Source organism: Euleptes europaea, chromosome 5 (assembly GCF_029931775.1).
Source record: "Euleptes europaea isolate rEulEur1 chromosome 5, rEulEur1.hap1, whole genome shotgun sequence".
Taxonomy (NCBI): domain Eukaryota; kingdom Metazoa; phylum Chordata; class Lepidosauria; order Squamata; family Sphaerodactylidae; genus Euleptes; species Euleptes europaea.
The window spans coordinates 89,419,790-89,442,172 of NC_079316.1; the positions used below are offsets into that span (position 1 = coordinate 89,419,790).

General features: G+C 44.5%; 1 protein-coding gene across 1 annotated transcript in view; it reads right to left on the reverse strand.

The window, feature by feature from the left end:
• LRRC20 (leucine rich repeat containing 20) overlaps positions 1-22,383 on the reverse strand; it is a 122,764-nt gene that overhangs the window by 96,588 nt on the left and 3,793 nt on the right. Inside the window, exon 2 of the mRNA XM_056850358.1 lies at positions 7,518-7,667. Within this exon, the coding sequence (XP_056706336.1) occupies positions 7,518-7,667 (150 nt within the window). The remainder of the gene's footprint in view (positions 1-7,517; positions 7,668-22,383) is intronic.

Sequence of the window (22,383 nt, forward strand, 5' to 3'; positions counted from 1 at the left end):
AGACAAATCTCTCCATCCCCTCCTCTTTTTCATTTTTTTTTTGCATTGAAGTTATTATCTGCAGTAATACGGTAACATCGTCCTTTAAGAAGTTAGAGCTCCAATTACCATACAGACTTGAAAGCATGACTTTTTAAAAACATTTTTAGCTCTCTAAGACAGGAGGGATTATCTTCAATGTGGGTATATGACAGGTGCCACTGTGTGTGTGGGGGGGGGGGCTCCCACATCCAGGACCCCACACCTCTGTAGCCAGGCCTTCCCCTACCTATTTATTTTTCAAACTCATAGCCCTCCCTCATCCCCAGCAAGCCAGGCCCAGGGTGGGTAACAACCAGTACAACACATAAAATCATCAGTATCATTAAAACATCAACAGCCTCAAAACATCAATGAAACCTGAGAATACAATCGCAACTAGGTGGCCTTAAATTTACCCAGGTGCCACAGGGTAACACAATATTAGCAGGTCAACCCCCCACAGATGTCAAGAGTGGGGGGGGGAGATGGGGAGGCCAGTATCTGCTGGGTAGTGTGACGGCTGATCAGGGACCACCCTGCCTCTCTGCTGCGGTGCTCACCGAGAGAGAAGGGTGCCTCTCGCCCGTCAGCCAGGTCTCAGGGTTTGGAGCAGCATCTTGGACTTTGCAGACAGGAGCGCTTTGCCTCACCTCCCTACCCCTCCAGGCAGAGACAGCAGGCAGAGTTCTCCTAAATCCAGGATCACCTGTTTTTGTGTTCAACCTTGTATTATTTTAGGAGAGCCATCTCATATTCAGGGTAATCATTCTGGGTAAATACAGTATGCATTGTTCTTGGAGCGGTGGACTATGATCTGGTGAAGCGGGTTCGATTCCCCACTCCTCCACATGAGCGGCGGACGCTAATCTGGTGAAGCGGGTTGGTTTCCCCACTCCTCCCCATGAAGCCAGCTGGGTGACCTTGGGCTAGTCACCATTCTCTCAGCCCCACCTACCTCACAGGGTATCTGTTGTGGGGAAGGGAAGGTGATTGTAAGCCGGTTTGATTCCCCCTTAAGTGGTAGAGAAAGTCGGCATATAAAACACTATCCTTCTTCTACAGGAATCCCCCACCCCCACCCAAGTTCTCTGCCTGGCACAAACTTCTGGGCCCATGCACTTTGCTGAGGCCTCCTCCTGGACTCCGAACAGCAGCTACAGTCCTGGCCTTCAGAAAGAACAGAACAAAAGTGCACATAAAATCCCTTCAGTTGCAATAAGGCTGATTATTTCTCTCTCTCTCTCTTCAGACGCACTGAATGCCTCACAGATATTAATGGAGAGCTTGGAGACAGCAAAAGAATATTCCTGTAAAGCGAAAAGGGGATTCATTAGGATAATCTTGAGGAAATAATGAAAGTTCTCGGGGTGCTACCTTAACCTCTCCTTATTTGCTTGTAGCTAATCTTTTTCTTCTAAACCCTTCCTTTGGGGGGGGGGGAAACCCCTTCATTTATATTTCAAATAAAAACACCATGTATCAAAAAAAAAATACTGTGCACTTCTAGACCTCAAACACGCTTGATACAGAAGCTCTTAATAATTGCCCAAAATGGTTCTAATTTCTATTGCAGTTTTTAAAAGAAAGAATCAAAGGGGGCTATTTTCCTTTAAAAAGAGGAACAATGTTTCATGCTGCCCAGTTAGAAAAGTAGGTTAACAGGATGCTGAAGTCAGGCACCATCAACAGTCACTGGAACAGTTATTCACTAAAATAATTTGCCTGACTTCAGCTATTAGAAGTTCTGGTTCTACCCTGAAGATGGTGCATGCTTAAATTTGGAGCTCCTCTGATGATAATTATTTGGGTAAGGAAGAGATACTGGTTACAAGGTATGCGCTCCTGACTTTATCTTATCTGTGAATTATGAAGCTCCCTCAGCAAAAGAAAACAGACAGGAGCTTTGTGCAGGAAGAACTGCTCGGGTTGGACTCATTATTAAGAGCTTTAGAGCCCATTCCTGAAGGGTGAGCTGAAGCTCCTTAGGAGCCAGCTTGACCCTACGCCGGCATAGGTGTCACCATATCCCGGAATAAGGTGGCACCTACGCCAGTGTGGGGGCAAAAACACTGGCATCTGAGCACCGCCAGCCCCTGCTGCCAGCACAGCCACGCCAGCAGGCATGGGGGAGGGGCGTTCCCGGGGCATTACTGGGGGAAGATCTGCCTTTTGATCTGGGAACACTCCCTCGCGTTGCAACAGTGCTGCGCCACCTTTTTTGGTGGCGCATCCCCCTTGGAGGCAACGGGGGATTTCCCCCCTTTTTTTGTTTTCAATTTTCTGAACATCTCTTTTTGCCTTTGCAGCAGCTGGGAAGCCTCTCAGGAGACAGCATGGCTGTGCTGTTCCTGGCCCACCATAGATCTGTCCCCCCTTCAGGACTGGGCTGTAAGAGTCCCTGCTCAGAAAGTTTTGGAGCTGCACCTTACACATATTTGATTAATTGATTCTGCTGTACCTGAGACTTATATGGGGAAGAAGCAGCTGTTTCTAGAATTAAGTGTAATATAAAACTATGCTCACAAGTCACTTAACTACGCTAAGTCACTTAATAATTGTTATAGGCCCATGTTGGCGAACCTATGGCACGCGTGTCAAGTCAGGCACGTCGAGCCCTCTCTGTGGGCACGCGCGGGGGCGGCAGGGGCTTTGAAGGGAGCGCAGAGCAGTTCAAAGCCCCCCTTCCCTGGACTCCCTGTGGGCCCCCCCCCTTGCCGAGCTGGGAGGAAACCTCAGTATTCAGGTTAAATTGCTGTGTTGGCACTTTGCGATAAATAAGTGGGTTTTGGGTTGCCATTTGGGCACTCGGTCTCTAAAAGGTTCGCCATCACTGGTATATGCTCTCTGGTATGGCTCATATACAGAAGAACAGATCTAGGCCAGCCAATGAGCTTTTTAACAGCAGCCCTCCCTCCTTTAAAGCAATCTAAGTTGGATAGTTACCTGCAGCAGCATACGTTAGATAAAGTGGAGACGTCCACAGGGCTTTGCAGCCCTATTTCAGCTTTGAATTCTTATTCAAAGAATGGACTTTGACCTGGCATTTGGACTTTGCTTCTGAGACAGACCCTTTGGAGATTGACCCTCGGACCACTATCTGACCACGCTACCTGCCACTGGCACTCAGGTCTTCCAGCAGTCAGGACACATGTGATTCTTTGGTGCCTAAGATTTTCAGTTGAAAGATATCCTGGGAATAGTTTACCACGTTGCTCAAGGAGGTCAGACCAGGATAAATTGATGATATTACTTGCGGATAGAGATAAATGGGCAACACTTCAAGTGGCAAAGTTTGTGTCCCAGGTTATAAAGTTATAGTCAAAATCCTTACATGGAAGTTTGGTCAATGAATAGTTCTTTGGCTTTACCCTGCATCACCCATTACTATTACAGGAATAGTAAACTATTGTTAATCCTGCTTCTTTTAGCTATAAAAGTTATATTTTAAATATTTACTATGTATTTTAATCTTCTAATGGATATTATGGATTTTCCTTGAATCTGTGATTGTCTTGTTTTGTTTGTTTTTTTATTGTTTTGCTATGGCTTCGAGCTAATGCAATAAAACAAACTAATCTGAAATAATTTGCCTAGCAATGGGGACAGAATTCCTTCTCACCAGAAATTCAGAGAAAGAAACTGCGGATGTGTTTTTTTAACAGGCTTGATTCTGGCTGTAGGCAGTTATGTAACACCTAAACTGACAAGCTACAGAGCATCTGCCTTGAAGTGAATGGCCTGTATTATGAAGAACATCAACACCGGAGGCTTCACTTGCCTTTTCTGCCAGACCTGTCAGGCTTCCAGACCTGTCAGGGAGGGCCCTTATCTGGAAGAAGTCCTGTCTACTTGAGGGTTCGTTCATTCAGCCCGTGTGAAGGCAAACAAGATTCCTACCTTGACTGCCAGCTGAAGCTCAAGCAGGCAACTGAATAATCAAGAAGTGATGTGATTCAGAAAGCCTACAACTGCCAAATTCGCATCTCCTGCCATAACTTGCTTCCACTCTCTGCCTCACGTATAAATTATACCACATCATTACCTTGCTCACTTCTCCCACTCCAGGGATGCATAAGTAATAGCAAGTCGCTGTATAAACAAGAGTGGGGAGACAGACTAGTTTAAGGCAGTTTGATCATAGATTAACTGTCCTTAGCTTTCATCGGTAATTAAGTTGTCGGTGCTTGGGTAAACAGGTTGCAATATTCGCTGCTCTCCTGGTAAGTAACCCCCTGCCCATCCCGCCATCTACTGAATGGCCATGTCGTTATTTTTCTACTGCAGTATCTCTCAGCAAGTTCTCTCAAGTACAAAACAGTAAGGAACAGTAAGTTACCTAAGGACCAAGGCGAGGGAACAGTTTCAGTATCAAAAAGCCATTTAAAAAGCCACCAATTGTCTCCTTGCAATAACAAGCCTAAAATTCTGTTTTTAAAAAAACCCTTATTCTTCCAACTGCATCCCTATTCTGTCTCCAGAACTATGAAACAATTCTGAGAGTCTTCTGTGCCAGGAAATTTAATTGGAGACTTCAGGCTGAAGCCCTGGCACTTTTCCTATAGAATTCAAAACTCATTAGTTTAAGGGCCTCATTACCGATTTTTCCTCCATCCTCATGATCAAACATGTATTGTGAATTTCGTGCTGTGAACTTAATCCTGGGTGTGCCCAGAACTGACGTGAATTGCTAACATGGTGCACAGGAAGAGAGGGATTCAGCCTCCTCCCCCTGTGCCATTTTCCCAACCCGGGGATGGGACATTATTGGCCACATTGGGGACAACTAAGCATATCCCATCAGTACACATGGAGCCCCCAACTGGGAAAGTAGTGTCCGGCAAGTCTGTGTCAGGTTAGGAAAACCACAAAAGGGGGTAAGGTCTCCTCTTCCCATCACCCTGCAAAGAACTTGTAACACAGGCTGGACTGCACTGATTCAGGGAGAACCCAGGGGAAAACATAACTTGCGGTTAGGCCCTGAGATGACCACTAAACTCCTGTTCGTTAATCAGAAACGATTCAGCAGAGCATTTCCATGGGCAGAAGAATTTCCACCTGTGAGCATGATTTCCCCACCTTTCCCCTCCTGCTCCAGCCCAAAACGCCCCCTGAAATGTTGCTCATGGGACACAGGGGACCCCCAGGAACAGCATTTGGGGCTAGGGTTACCAATCCCCAGGTGGCACTTGGAGATCTCCTGCTATTACAATTGAGCTCCAGATGACCAAGATCAGTTCCCCTGGAGAAAATGGCTGCTCTGGAGGGTGGCTCTGCGGCATTATACTCTGCAGAGGTCCCTCCCCTCCCCAAATCCCATCCTCTCCAGGCTCCACCCCTAAAATCTCCAAGTATTTCTCAACCCAGGGCTGGCAACCCTATTTGGGGCTGTAGTGGGAGGGGAGATGCAAGAAAGTCATACTCCATAAGCAGAAGTCCTTCTGCCCAAGGAAAATCACCTGGGTTGCAAACTCAGATCTGTCGACTGGGAGCCTTATTTGATATGCTACTGAGGTTTAAATTCTACACTGTGCAGGCCTTCTCTAAAGGAAAAACTGCCCTTTGCCTCATTCCCTCACAGAACTGCCTCAACCGGCAGCAACTATTTCACCTGGCTCCGCTGCCTTTGAGGGAAAGGTGAAAAAAAAAACAAGACACCTTTGAATTGGTAAAACTGTACCCAGAATTCTTGGCGGGGGGGAGCCACCGGACAGGGCCAGTTTTGAGCAGGAAAACAGTGGATAACAAAATGATTGAGCCCCACACCCCGCAGAGCTGTTCAGCCTCGTGAAGCGTTGGGATCATTTAGCCAGCTCTAGCTGTCAGAACACTAAGTTTCTCCCACCTCTAATTCTCACACAACTTCAGACATTCCCGCACCAACTTATGCATCTACTGCTACAATCAGTTCTTCTCTCTCCCTTGATTTCAAGCCTCCAAATAGGTCAGCTTTTCAATCACCAACCCGCTTCCTTCCTTGGATCCAGTTATCAGCATATGTGGGTTGATTATTTTTTTCCTGCGTTTCTGTTAACTGCTTCAGAGACTGCAGCTTTATTACTTCCACTATCTATATGCATCATATTTCACAAATGCTTCTTTTATTCAGACCTGACAGTTTATCATCCACTGACTGGGAATGAGATTTCCATATTAATCCTTCAATATTCCCTTCATACTTAGATCCCTCCCCATTTTCACAACCTGATCAGACTACAAAATTAATTTCAGTCCTTGGAACTCCAAAGTTCTGGAGGAAATTAATTCTGCATGCTGGTTGTGGATACAATAATAGTTCCACCTCTCAGCTCTATTAATTCCATTCTACTGTTACTTTTCCAAGCCAGGAGTGCACTGAAACTTTGTAAGTCAATACCTTTTTCCCCTCCTGAGTTGTTGCTAACAGTTGTTGTAATGTTTGGTTTTACGATGTGAAGCAGCCCTACCTTATATACAACCTTTGAGGCATCTGTGGATATTTACGAGGACTAAGGAGCGTAAGCGAAACAAGGATGAATGCAGAGTGCCTGTATGAGACGTCAGGTTCTTTGGCAAAGAAAAGCTGCCCATATTGCAGAATGATGTACGAAACCAAGAGCAATGCATATTTCCACTCAGGCCTAAGGCTGCAACAAAGTTATCAACAGCTACAGCAAAGCAGAAATGTGTGCACAACTGAAGCTCAATGGTAGAGCATCTGCTTGGTTTGCAGAAGGACCCAGGTTCAGTCCCTGACGCTTCCAGTTAAAAGGATCAGGTACTTAGTGATGTGAAAGACCTCTGCCTGAGACTCTCAGTCTAAGTGGACAATACTGACCTTGATGGCCCAAAGGTCTGGTTCAGTATAAGGCAGATCCATGTATTCATACAGATGTACACTATGCACCATCATGGCTTACCTTGAGAAGAGGACTTAAAACGGGTCTGTTCTACCAAGTGGAGCCAGCGTGGTGTAGTGGTTAAGAGCGGTGGTTTGGAGCGGTGGAGTCTGATCTGGAAATTGGGTTTGATTCCCCACTCCTCCACATGAGCGGCAGAGGCTAATCTGGTGAACTAGATTTGTTTCCCCACTCCTACACACAAAGCCAGCTGGGTGACCTTGGGCAAGTCATGCTCTCTCAGCCTCACCCACCTCACAGGGTGTCTGTTGTGGGGAAGGGAAGGCGATTGTAAGCCGCTTGATTCTGCCTTAAGTGGTAGAGAAAGTCGGCATATAAAAACCAACTCTTCAAGTGTTTAATAGTGTTTGAAAGAATCTGAGGTTTTTATTGTTTGATAATGATTTCTCAGTGGTTTTTGACAAATTTATTTTGATAACTGCCATTTACTACTGGTGTGTAGTTTTATATATGCTTGTGCACAGTCTCAAACAAGGTGGAGAAGAGATTAAACAAAAAGAATGACCCTGAGACATGATCAAAACGTTATTTCTATCAAGCGGAGTCTGAACTGTCCCATCTCTTCGCTTCCTCCATCCTCTTCGGAGACAGCAAACCTACCTCTAAGCTGGTTAAAGGTGGTGAGGAATTTGCTCGTCACAGACTTCAGTTCATTATTGGCCAGAGTGATGAGATGTATCCCTTCAGTGACATGCCTCATGACTTTGTAAAGGGCAATGGGGAAGGTCATCAGTTTGCAGTCTGCCAAATCTGCAGTAAAACACCAGAAAGGAGAGAGAGAAAAATATGAGTTTCCTAGAGCAAGATGTATCACAGTCTAATATGTCACACATATTAATTGCCTCTTCTTGAGGAGTGAATGGCTGTACACAAGAAGAAAGGTCAGCAGCAGTCACAACGTTATTGTCGTAAAATCTGTAAGTCTTTTTAAACACCATGGTAAAACCCAGTAATTAAATTTAACTGAACTCAAATCTGTAGACTCGTTCATAGAGATTTAAGAAAATGTTCTTGGGACTCAAGACTGCATTTTCTTTGAAAGAGTGCCATACTGAACTTTAATTTGCCAACTATCCGAGGACAAAATGCCAACAAGTTCAATGAAGGATATTGAATAATCAACGATTATTCAGTTTGTCCAGTTGTGTGGGATATCTTTCAGCTTCTCTAATCTAAGGAAGTGGACAGGATTCCTTGAAGACTTTGACACAACCCTTGCCACTGTTTGCTTAAATCTCCAGACTGGGTATGGGAGACAGTAAATGAAGAAGGAAGTGGCGTGTCCACTCCTAAAGAAACCTACTCTGACCCCAGAGAGTGAAATAATTACTGTCTGGTCTCAAATGTACCATTCTTGAACAAGGGGTTCCAGAATGAAGTGGATTGCTTGGATTTGTTCCAGTCTGGTTTCAGGCCTGATTGGGGGAATGAAATGGCCTTGGTTGCCATGGTGGATAACCTGCACCGGGAGACTGGACAAAGAGTACGGGACCCTGTTAATTCTCCTGGATCTCTAAGTGGCTTTTGATACCATCGATCATGGACCGCATTTGAGGTTGGGGACTGGGAGGCACTGCTCTGAAGTGGTTTTGGTCCTACCTCCAAGGGAATGCTGCTCTGCCCCTTGACCTCAGGCCTGCAGGGTCTCATAGGGCTCCATTTTGTCCCCAATGCTTTTTACCGTCTACATAACGCTGCTGGGAAAGCTCATCCAGAGACTTAGGCTGAGTTCACTCAGCTCTATCTCACACTTCCAGCAAATCCCAGGGAGGCTGTGGAAACTGTGAACAGGTGCCAGGAGTATGGTTGCCAACCTCCAGGTACCAGCTGGAGAGCTCCTGCTATTACCACTGATCTCACATGCCAACAAATCCACTCTGGTCATCTTTGGAGGCCCCACCATCTGAGGTTAAACAGGTGGCAACCAGAGAAAGGACCTTCTTGGCTGTGGCATCAAAATTTTGGAAATCCCGCCCCAGGGAGATTCATCTGTCTCCCTCTATCAGTATCTTCCACCAGTGGGTAAAGGCTCTATTGTTTTGTTTGGTGTTCCCCTACCAACTGCCATTGGCCCCCCTCCTCAGGTGTGTCGTCATGGGTGTTTAGACATTTTATTGAATTTGTTTAAATATTTTATATATTTTTTATTTTAAATACTGACGGTGAATTTACTGCAGGCTCCAACGAGAGTGTCCCAATTATGCATTTCAAACAAAACAGAGCCGTTAAAAGTAATCCTTTATTAAAAGCTCGAGCTGAGAAGCTCACCTAGCCTAAGTCACTTAAAGACAGGGAGGTTCTAATGAGCTCATTATGAATACACCTTTTACAGTTTTTAATGACATCACAGTGTTACAAGGGAAGAACTAGAAAAGAAAAATAATTCCATCTCATTAGACCTAAGTATTTACGTATTCGTGCAGCTTAAAAATTGTATCTAGCCTTTTGCAGCTACAGGAAGAGTGAATTCATAATTCTACTCCGTATTGTCTTATCAGCACTCAAGGCTGGATGCCTTGTCTTCTTAGACAATTAGCCTTTTTAGAATAGCAAAGCCAGCAGAAAAACCTGTCAGGGTACATAGGTTCATTTTTAGGCAGAGAGGAACCTAGCAGAAAAGAAACTTATGCCAAGTTAAAATTCACTTACAGCACCTGCTTCACTGTGCCACCTTCATGCAGTTGCTTTGGTGGATTTGCTGGGGAACCGGCCCTGCTGCCAGGTAATCACAATTCCCGGGACGAGTCCTTTAATTTCCCCTACAGCTTCATTATGAGCACCTCTAGTAATGCATGGTAGGGCAAACTCGGGCAAGAAAACACATTTCGCGTGGTGAAATCTTTGCTATGTGCTTCTTTTGCCAGGAGTTACCATGCAAGTGTTAGAGTGGCTAGGACCCTGCGTGAAGTACCTCTGAACCTATTTATTCACAAAATGGTGGAATCCAGTCCTGACCCGTTGTTCCCAGAGCACACCTGTGAAATTGGTCTGGTGCTTGAGGGCGGAGGTGTGCAGAAGGTCATTCAGGAGTGGCCCATCATTCCACCCTTCCTCCAGTGCTGCTGCAAGCACATTTTTGTGATTCCCTTCCAAGCCATCGCTGCAACTTCTCTTCTCTTTCATAGGGAGGAGTAGGGTTGCCATTTTACTTTGGATGGGAAAATGACTGCACCTGCACCCTTTTCTCATCCTCCTCACATTGAGGAGACTGAATATTTTCCACCTACAGGGCAAGTTACAAATATAGGGTGGTGGCATCGGTTTGCTTTGGGAAAACAACAAATGAAAAGTTTGCCCACCTGAACACTGCAGACCTGCTCTGAAATGCGGTAATTTTTTTGCACACGCCTCCAATTTTGTGATTGGCCTCACCCGCTGAGTCACCTTTCTGTGTATCGGAGCTCCCCAGCCTCTCTTAGCGTGTCTCAGAAATTCGGTACCATCCCTGAAATGTAACGTCTGCACTTCCCGGAAGCCTTGGCCTGACCCAAGAGCATCTGGCCCTCATTTTGGATTCAGCCAAAGGGGTAGCTTTAGTATTCCACCCATGCTTGTCTGGAAAGGAGAGGAAAGGTTGGTAAGCTAATCTTCCTAATGGATGCCTGTGTGTGTGTGATGGGGGGGAGAATCTGCTCCAAGTCAATTTGGTTGGCAAACAAATTCCACGGCAGGGGGAGCACACTCAATTCTCTTCTCCCGTTCAAAGTTAAATGGGGTTAAATCAACCCCACACTAGCTGGTACCGTTCACCTTTATATTGGAATTCTCTGCCTAACCACCAGAGCCTTGTCCAAAGTAAATTTTGCATTTCACAAATATACTGGAAGTGAACTCTCAGTTGCTAGAAAACTACATTAATCAAAATAAAACACAGTGGTCTCTCACAGGGTATTAAAAAATCCAAATGCTTATGGAGCATTGTCAACTTAATTCCAAGCAGCAAAATGCTCTGCTTAAGTTTAGGCACAAATAATGGAAGGTTAATCAGGCAATTAAAGTGCCTTTCAGTCACACGTTTTTGTGGTTTTCAAGCCTAGGTTACTAACTCCTATGGGCTCCTTTTTTCAATGCAAACAATTATCTTCGGCCTTTTTCTTGGAGCACTCTGCCCTCTTTTCCAGCTCTCACACACAAAATGAAAATTGGATATACACACACACATCCGGAGGCAGAAAATTTCTGCTTTGGAATAATTCTGAAGCAAAGTACAATAAAGGACAGCTATTCAGTTTCCTTCTAAGCCCTTCTAAGCTATTCAGTTTCCTTCTAAGCCCTTGATTAATCATTCTCTTCCTTGCTACTTCCTTTATGTACGTATACCAAACTTTTCTCCTCAATGGGAAACTGAAGGAACAGCCCTGAAAGGTAGGGTTGAATTGTGGTCCCCCAGATCCTAGTCTGACACTCAAATCACTGCAAAGACTCAGGCTTATGCACAGAAAGGGAGAGATTTACAGCACCTTAAAAACAAGCACATTTATTAAGGCATATACTAGCATGGACTAAAACCCACCTTATCAGCATTTGATGTAGTGGGCTGTAGCCCATGAAAGTTTATGCCATTATATACCTGTGGAGAAATGCATTTTTCTTTGGAGGTTTGAATCGAGCAAAAACTTCACTGGAAGTTTTAAAAAGTTTCTCTCTCTTGGCAGAGAGCAGGCAGGAGAGGGAGAAGTCAATTCAATCGTTTTCTAGCCTCTCCTCAGCAACCCTTTTGGAAATACTAATGGGACAGCGAGAGACAATGGGATGGTCAAGTCCGTCCCCCACAAGCTAGACAGGTGATATCTAGCAGGCAACAGAGATTTGGAGGAATTAAATGCTAGAAAGACTTCAGGAAGAGCTTCTTTGCCCTGGCCTGACCTGGTCAGCGGGAGGAGAAAGAGAGATGATAAAACTCCTGGGAGCGAAGAGGAGGGTCTCTTTAATGCTGATTCCATTGAGGCAGACAGAACTCTTACCTGAAGCCTGTAGGAGGCAGCCACTGCCAACTGCTGGCCCACACACCTGAGCAGAAGCTTCAAGGGAATGGAAACCATGTAGAACATCTGTAACTTTCTAAGCTAAGGAGCCTGTGTTATCCTTAACATCTGCTAGGGCATGAAGGGACAGAGGAATTGTGGTTTATCTTTTTCTTTTGAATCCCTTCCTCAAACTGCTGCTGTGCTGAGAGTATGCTTGTGAACATTTTCTTTTTAATAAATACCTTATAATTTTTGATACTGGTAGTGGTTCTCTGTACTACATAGACCTCCACCTTTTTGGACATGCTATTTTTAAACAAGCTCCAGGAGGAAGGGGAAGTCAGTAGGCGAGTGGCTACTCCTCCAGTGGTGCAAAAGGCACTAAAGCTACTCCATGATAACCAGTTGCTGGATAGTGGGAGACACAGAGGCAAAGCCTCGGAACTGGGAAGGGAAGCTAGGTGTCCTGGTCCTCCCAGTAGGCAATTCCTACAAAGGCTAGGTGGTGGCAGTGGTTCAACAGAGAGCAAGAACCCCCCTGGTGTTGGGAAAATCTTGGGACGACATGATGGAATAGGGCCTGCAGGTCAGAGCAGAACTGTTCCGCCACAACATCTGTTAAGCCTTGACATACCACAAGAGCGTACTGGTCTTGCTGTGATGGACTATCACAGTTACACATCTGGAGTGTGTCATCCTTATAATCCATGCTTCTAAGGAAGGAGTCCCCACATTTTTGAGCTTCTGGGCATCTTTGGAATACTGACACACAGTGCTGAACGCAACTAAAAAATGGCTGCCACAGGAGACGAATCCCCACACTCATAGGAAGCCCAAATGCAACGGATAAGAGGGGCAATTTTTAAAATGCACTAGAAAAGAGGAGTGAGAGAGAATAAAAGCAACATTGCTGTGATAGCTGCTGCTGAAACAATGCTATTTCAATCTGTACAGCCAATCAAGTTTTTAATGGCCAATCAGAAGCCCTGCTAGACATAGGGTTGCCAACCTTCAGGTACTAGCTGGCGATCTCCTGCTATTACAACTGATCTCCAAGCGACAGAGATCAGTTCCCCTGGAGAAAACCCCACCCTCCTCAGGCTCTGCCCCAAAAACCTCCCACCGGTGGCAAAGAGGGACCTGGCAACCCTAGCTAGACAAGAACCCCACTTGACCCCACCCACTTTCAAATTACACATGGTGAGCACCAGAAAAGGTGTTGGCAGGCACCATGGCACCACACTGGGGACCCTGATCTAAGGTTTTTAAAGGTTACTGCTGAAATGAACCTAGGTGTGTCCTATACTGTTTCTTCCTCAATTACCTTCATGCTCAACTTGGTTTGTCTGCAAAGCAGTATCTCAATGACTGCACTGCAATTCCATCGGAAATCAAAGCTCGACTGAATGAGCCACGGCATGTCTCCTTACCTGGCTCATTAAATAATTACCTGGCAAAAGTGGAGTTGCATAGGGGACAAGTGCTTCCTCTTGCTACGATCCAATACATTTAAAAAAACAAACCCAAAACATTAAGTGCTCATAAAACATGGACAATACTAGAAGCTACTGTGAAGATTCTCATCACCTCTCAAGGGCCTTTGGCAAGCTTCGTGACAACTTTGGCCTGATTCAAAAGTTTTAGTTTCTTTCACAGACTGTCCATGCCCAGGACAAACGCACAGCTGCTCTGTTTCCGAGCCATGCTAATGAAAGTGGATAGTGGATTAAAACGGATGCCTACTTTTGCACCATACATGGATTACAAAAGCATAAAAGCAACAAACCAAAAAAGGAGATTTTACCAAGAAAATAGGCGGGACAAAAATGTTCTTGTGAACTGTACCTGATAATTAAAATGAAAAAATACATATTTGTGCACCCCTACGCTTAATACGACTCTACTGCAGCTAGACAAATTCCAGCTAGACAAAAGTTGGGCAAATTCTCTCCCCCTCAAATCAGATCAGGATATACCACCTTCATCCCCGTTCCCCAGTGATTATCAAACTCTCATCCAGGTGTTTTGCAGGTCACACTGCAGCACAGCATCTCTCTGCCCTTGATGCTCTACCAACAGTACTCGGTTTCTCCTCCTAGATAAGCTTGCTTTTGTAAAACTCCTTAACCCCTAAGCATTAATGTGTTGCGTTGTTTCTAAATTGGCTTAAGCTCTTCTGTTTCCCCCGGATTAAAATATTTCCTCTCGGACTCCCGTTGAGTGTAATTATTGGATGAAGTTATGCAATCAAGTACCAAGTTAATTGCTCAAAGCCGGCACCAACAACCTTAAGAGAGAGGGGTGTAGTGACAGGAGCTGAAGGCAAACAATAGCCTGAAGGCAAACAATAACCATCAATGTTAAATGTGTATAAGGAAAAAAAATCTGTTAGCTATAGAGCCTGCAGAATTCTAAGAGCCTTTCTAAACGTATCAGATGGTGAGTAGCTCTTGTAACTGGCCTAGAAGTCATTCTTAATTTGAGATTATATCCTTGTAGCACACTGCCAAGAGAAATGATCACCTCTGTATTGATCAACCTGACAGTTTATAAACATCAGCGGTTGGCCATGCCATAAATTTAAAGCAACAACCCATTTTCTAATGTGTCGTTCAAGTATTAAAGAATAACATGGGGAGAAAAGAGCAAGAGTCTAGTAGCACCTTAAAGACTAACAAAAATTTTGGCAGGGTATACCCTGCCAGACTAACAAAAGGCGCTACTGGACTCTTGCTCTTTTCTACTGCTAGTGATAGACCAACTTGGCTACCCATCGTGATCTATTAACATAGGGAGAGTTCCATATCAAATGCTTACAAACTCTTCCCCTGATCCTAAGAGAAGACAAAAAGCTTGAGATCGAACCTCTGCATTTCACAGAGATCTGACTTAACTGCTCTCAGCGATGCCAGATGGGAGGGAGGAAATCTTGCTCCTCTTTGAGAATTATCTTTTGGATCACGTTCTTGATTGGCTTATATTGGTCAGGGGGCCAGTGATCTACTGTCCTATAAAGTTAGCCTGTAACCATCCGACACTAGTTCTTCCAAGCATGGGCCATAACACCATCAGGACCAGTAATGGGCCAAGGACCATCTTGTTGGATTTCCTACCTGCTGCTGCGCTACTTATGCTGATTTGAAGACGTCATACCCTGCTTGCCTTCACATATGTTAATTGCACGTTAGGAAGCTAGATTTTGTTATTATATTTCACCTGCTTGTCCTTTGACTTATGCTGAAGCCTGAACCTTTTCGATAAAGCCTGTTGCTTTTACTGATGCATTCTACTGTGTGTATGAGAGTCTAAACCCAGTTTCAGTCAAACTATCAGAAGGAGATTTATTCCAAGGCCCAGGTTTGGGGACAGGCAAATCACATTATACTCGCAAGTATGTGGCGGGTCGGAAATCCATCTTTGACACTCAGAGAAGCCTATCCAAAAGCCCTAATTATGTTGCTGCCCGCAGATAAGAAGATTAGTTTTTATATGCCGACTTTCGCTACCACTTAAGGGAGAATCAAACCAACTTACAATCACCTTTTCCCTCCCCCTCCCCGCAACAGACACCCTGTGAGGTAGGTGAGACTGAGAGAGCTCTAAGAGAACTGTGACTGGCCCAAGGTCACCCATCTGGCTTCATGTGGAGGAGTGGGGAATCAAACCTGGTTCTTCAGATTAGATCCACCGCTCCAAACCACTGCTCTTAACCACTACAACCACTTAACGACTACACCGCGCTGGTAATAGTGGTGTTCAAATGGATTTATAGTATATGCCAACCCTCTTGGGACTCATCCATTTACAAGCCTATCTATTCATTTCCTATCAGATGGGGCTTTGGTGCACACATTATTTAAAGACACAAATCAATACTGCAAAATTTACCTGGATTGCCTTTGGCTCTGTCATCACTTTCACAGAAATTATACATTAAAACCCACCCACTTAGCAGATTGACATATCTAAAACCCTATCAACATCTAAGTCCTGTGATGCATTCCCAAGATTTTGTCAATTTAGATCATATCCCATGAACTGTAAGCATACTCCCCCACCTATATCCCTCAAGGGTCTGCTCTTACAGCAGGAATATTCTAATTTTTTGTTTCTAAACCTTTGTTTCATTAATGTTGTATTTTTATTACTCCTCATGCAGCCTAGTGGCTATAACACAAACGTAGCTGCAGCAAATCAGATGCTTGTGCAATGCCAGTATACTCAGGATCCCCACGCCTCGCCCCATTCATAAGGAATTTGCCCAGGGAAGGAAAAGTGAAGTGAAATGAAACACTCCCAGGGCTCATTCATTCAAGTCAAATACATTCACTGACCCTTCTGTATGTAAATCCATCAGGGTCCCTCTTTCCATGCTCAATCAATTCTGCAGCCACTTATTGCTACTAGTAATGATTACGATAACTTCATTTCCACCTCCTCTTTGGGGAAATGCTTTTATGGTAATGCTTCTCATCACAGACTAGTATCACAAAATCAGGACACATCTCCTACACGATGAATGGTTCTGAATAATTTATTTAGGCCATCCAAAACAACAGCACAAAACACTGAAAGTTACCTGTGGGCAATTTATTAGCCTAGTTCCAACTGATACCTGCTGCTTAAGTTACTTCTGGGGTAACTTAACACACATCACACATCAATAATTAATTTATTAATTAGCTGAATCACTGGTGCGTGATTTAGCTACTTAATTAACATTTTTATCACCACTTAAAAAAGAGAAGTATCGTGTGAAATGCTCTGCTAGAATCTAGACCATATCAAACCATTTCCATCATGAACCTGAGCAGAGAGCATATCTCAGCCAGAATCATTCTGCCGCTCAAGATGTATTAAAAACATTTCAGACAGGAGAAAGATAAAATGTAACTTGTTCCAGTTTCGTCACGTTCCCTTTGCTAGTCTATTTTGCTTTGTTTTATTTATTTATTGAAGAAACACCTTTTCTTAACGGGTTTTGCGTTGTCCAACTCTTCCTTTTTAAAGAGAGCTGAGAGACACCTATGTGGGGCTGACCATGGTCTCCTAGCCAGGTTCTGATCACCCACTTAGGTTCATGGGTGCTCACAGACCATTCCCTGAGCCTGCAGAAGGTTTCAGTCCAGGTTCTTCTAAGGCAGGGAATTCATGAGTTCCTCTGGCAATGCTATTTTGAACGCTCTGAGCACGACTTCACTAGGTCTGTGTTTCTCTTGAACTGAAGGAAGCTGAATTGATGAAGTCATTAAAAATGGATGTATGCCTAAAGCTGCCTCATGACCCATCTATGTTCTGAGGAAGAAGAGTTGGTCTTTATATGCCAACTTTCTCTACCCCTTAATGAAGAATAAAACCGGCTTACAATCACCTTCCCTTCCCCTCCCCACAACAGAACCTGTGAGGTAGGTGAGGCTGAGAGAGTGTGACTAGCCCAAGGTCACCCAGCTGGCTTCATGTGTATGAGTGGGGAATCAAACCCGGTTCTCCAGATCAGAGTCCACAGCTCTTAACCACTATACTATGCTGGCTCTCTGACCATGCAGAAGGCAAAAGCGCACTGGCCCCTCCCACTTGCCTCCCCGCAATCGTTGTCTCCTCGGAGCAAATGCGGAGGAAGTGTCAGCGTTATGATTTCCGCCCTGGGGTCAGCAACACCTCTTGTTGAATGCGCCTGATCACGGGGAGAGAACTTACGCGTAGACACCTCCTTCACACTTTTGCTCTGTGCCAGCGACTCAGGGATTGTGTGGGGGTGGCCAGCATGCTCGTGTCTGCTCCCCTTCCCCATGCAGTCAGTCAACCTGCAGACAGGTTGTCTGTGCAGAGCTGCTGAGTCACAGCCTTGGTCCGTCTAGGTCAGTATTGTCCTCGACTGCAAACAGTTCTCCAGGGTCTCAAGTCTAAAACACAAACGACCTCTATCACTTGTGCAAAGCATCCACAGACACTTATATCACCACCTGGTAAAATACAGAAGAAGATGGCTAGTCCCTTCCCCACTCTTTGTATTTTCCTCTTCACTGTACTTTGCAGAGTAATGCAACAGTTGCTACGTATCTCCCTTGGCATTTACACATAAGCTGCCCTCCAAAGGATCAAAGGTAGACAAGTAACAACCCAGAAAACTGCCTTGCTGCCCTCAGTTACCCCTCCCCAACTAGCAGAGGTTCACGACAGAGTACAATTACCAACCAGGCTGCTGAATCTCTGGTGCAGTACTAAATAGCTTTTGAGTACTAAAAGTACTAAATAGTTTTTGAGCAAGAGGGTCATCCCCTTTGCCAATAAACAATGCGGCACATCCTGCTTCAGTTCCATCCTGCAGAATGACCAGCAGGAAAGAGTACCCCGCCAACAGGGTAATTACCTATACCGGGCTGAGTATCGCATAAAAGGATAGGACCATATTCATAGGTGGATAACCCCTTAACCCATGCTTAAGCCTTATTCTCCTCATCAGAACATAAGAAAAGCCATGCTGGATCAGACTGAGGTCCATCAAGTTCAAGCAGTCTGATCGCACAGTGGCCAACCAGGTGCCTCTAGGAAGCCCACAAACAAGATGACTGCAGCAGCACCATCCTGCCTGTGTTCCACAGCATCTAATATATTAGGCATGCTCCTCTGTTCCTGGAGAGAACAGGTATACATCATGACTAGTATCCATTTTTATTAATATGCCCACTCCCCTCTTAAAGCCTTCCAAGTTGGCAGCCATCACCACATCCTGGGGCAGGGAGTTCCACAATTTAACTATGTGTTGTGCGAATAAATACTTTTACGTTTTAAATCTCTCACCCTCCAGCTTCAGCAGATGACCCTGAATTCTAGTATTATGAGGGAGAAAAGCTTCTCCCTGTCCACTCTCTCCATACCACACATAATTTTATAGACCTCTATCATGTCTCCCCATGACCGCCTCTTTTCCAAGCTAAACATCCATCTATTAATCTTAGCACCGCTTTCATTTCCGTTTCTGACCTGGGTACCTTGTATCCAACATTCTCTTGCCTATCGCTTGTTTTGCTGAATTGTACGGACTGGCTGACTTGCTTGAGCCCTCCAGACTGTTCTATTGAACTATTTTGCAAACGGCTTCCCAGACAATTTGGTATACTGCCTTATTCAACAGGAGAAGCCGCAACTGTGAGCTGGGAGAACCTCTTCCCCTGGCATTTGTCATAGAGAAATTAGAGGCAAGCCCTACAGAGGTCAAATCAAGGCAGCCCTCCTGTTACTGGTCTCCATTTCTGAAAACGGGACTTGTGTTTCAGCAGCAGTGAAGCAATTCCAATGAAATAAAAAGTAGAACAGATTCTGGAATTATAATTTCAACTAAAGCTACAAATCAGGGTTACTTATGTATGCTTAGGATCAGAGCACTAATGTGAGCAAGAGAGATGTTTTTAGCTCCTCAAGTTTCATACAAGAGAGACGGAGCCTGCTTCTTCGGATACTACCTTGCCTCTTCTTTGCATCCCAATTTTCTTTTCTGGTGTGGTTGCGGCATTCAAATCTCACTGGGGCATATGTACAAAGTATTAACTTCCTATTATTTTTAAGGTGCCCAAAGTTAACATAAAATGTGGATTTAAAAAAAGAAAGAAAGAAAACTCTAGTCTCAATTCATATACTACTGTAACATTTCCAGCTGATTCCTATCAGGAACTGAATCAACATTTTAAAATTACACCTGTCAGCTTTACAAAAAAAAGAAAGAAAAAGACTCTTGACACAGGATTCATTACAGCCTTTTCAAGAATCATTCCTCATGACAGCCCTTTAACCAAGAGAAGGGTCACATTTAAGATCATTTCTACACAGTATCAAAACAATTACATGCAAATAAACTCACTGCCCAAAATTCCGTTTCACAGTTTTTCTATCCCATGCGAACCTAGATCTGCACTAAGTTTTAAATCACATGTCTAATTAACTTATAGCACAGGTCCAAATTATCACGAGGAGTAGGAATATACCATTCCAAGGGAAACATCTCTGTTACTCCTATTGCTAGTAAAGAGCCGGCATGCCCAGTGCTCATACTCACTGCCAGCGAGATGTAGTGGTTAAATGTCAGGGTAGGACCCGGGAGACTTCTAACCACTACGTCACACTGGCTATGAGTAGTGGGCCCCTTAACCCCTTGCCAGGAATCTGCCATAAAGCTTCACAGGGGAACTTTGAGCCACTCTCTTTCTCTCTCTCTCTCAGCCTAATCTAAATCCCATGGTTGTTGTATGGGCAAAGAGGAGGCAGAACCACGTGAAAAGAACCACTTTTCCTTGACACAAAGTGGTTCTGAACACAATTTCAGGTTGGTGGCTGGTGTGTGTGTGTGTTAAGTGCTGTCAAGTCACTTCCAACTCATGGCGACCCTATGAATGAAAGTCCTCCAAAATGTCCTATCTTTGACAGCCTTGCTCAGATCTTGCAAACTGAGGACTGAGGCTTCCTTTATTGAGTCCATCCATCTCTTGTTGGGTCTTCCTCTTTTTCTGCTGCCCTCAACTTTTCCTAGCATGACTGTCTTTTCCAGTGACTCTTGTCGTCTCATGATGTGACCAAAATACGATAGTCATTCTAGCCTCTAGGGTCAGTTCAGTCTTGATTTGATCGATAACCCACTGATTTGTTTTTTTGGCAGTCCACGGTATCCATAACACACTCCTCCAACACCACATTTCAAAGGAATCTATTTTCTTCCTATCAGCTTTCTTCACTGTCCAGCTTTCACACCCATACATAGTAATAGGGAATACGATGGCATGAATTAATCTAGTCTTGGTGGCCAGTGACACATCCTTACACTTCAAAATCTTTTCTAGCTCCTTCATGGCCCAGTCTCAATCTCCTTCTGATTTCTTGGCTGCAGTCTCCCTTCTGGTTGATGGTGGAGCCAAGGAACAGAAAGTCTTGAACAATTTCAATTTCCTCATTGTCAACCTTAAAGTTGTGTAATTCTCCTTGTAATCATTACGATGTTCAGGTTGGTGTGAGGTAGCTATATTTTCCTCCTCACTTTTCTTTCAGTTGACCCACACAGTGATTCTGAACGCACACTTCAGGGTAGCGGTTGGCGTGAGGGGGCTATATTTTTCTCCCCACTTTTCCTCCTACCAACCACTACCCTGAAGCGTGCGTTCAGAAACACTGTGTGTCAACTGGCAAGGCCGTTAAAAAAAATGGCACAATATACTATTGTTTATGTAAACGCTGGATACCTAAGGAGTTTTCATACATGGGATGTGCAAGAAGTGCAATGCACTTCCAATTCGGCCTGGAAATACTGTTTCATTTTTTTACTCTGAAAAAACAGGATTAAATGAGCTGATTAAAGTGTGTTTCTTGGTTATTAGAGAAACTACGCCCCCTGCTGGATTCCTCATTAAAATCACCAGAGAATGCCTGCAGACATAAATGAATACTCGTTGACTTAGCAATTTGATTGTTAAAAAGGCAGCCTATCAAACACCAAAAAAGCATTTATAAATATTCAGCTAGTATATTTTTAACACATGGTTGCTATGCTGTTCCAAGAAAAAAGAATTCACACAGGTGTAGGAGCGCAAAGGTCAAGGAAGCTCTAAAAAAGATAGCACCCTCTTTGAGGCCAAGGAGACAACCAACACGTAGGCATAGCAAATGCCAGTGAGCTAGCAACTTGGGCTGACGAGTTTGTTAGGCTGGTTTCAATTATTTATTATTATTATTTTATTAGATTTATAACCCGCTCTCCTCCCAGCCAAGACTGGGCTCAGAGCAGCTCACAATCACTGGTCTAGTCAACATCATAGAATCATAGAGCTGGAAGAGACCAACAGGGTCATCTAGTCCAACCCCCTGCACAGTGCAGGAAATTCACAACTATCTCCCCCTCACCCCAGATACACTGGTCCAAGTTTATTATTTTATACCACTTTCCTAGAACCCCATGGCGCAGAGTAGTAAGCTGCAGTACTGCAGTCCAAGCTCTGCTCATGACCTGAGTTCGATCCCAACGGAAGTTGGTTTCAGGTAGTCGGCTCAAGACTGACTCAGCCTTCCATCCTTCCGAGGTCAGTAAAATGAGTACCCAGCTTGCTAGGGGTAAAGGGAAGATGACTGGGGAAGGCTTTGTTTACCACCCCGTAAACAAAGCCTGCCTAGTAAACGTCAGGATGTGACATCACCCCATGGGTCAGGAATGACCCGGTGCTTGCACAGGGGACCTTTACCACTTTCCAACCTATAACTGACAGAGGTATATATCATTACGTAAGGTTTCAATAAAAACAAATCTGTTTAAAATCAGTAAAATTTTACAATGAGCCATTAAAACCCAGTACCAGTTGGCACACATTGCTAACACACTGGTCCATAGTGAGCTGGGGTGGGGGAGAAAGATATTAATCGGCCCCACCAAATGATGATGGAATAAAGTAATCAGAAAAGAGGTGGGCAGGGAGGCCAGCTATGATGATAAATACCGTTGCTGCCCTCAACAGTGGGCCTGG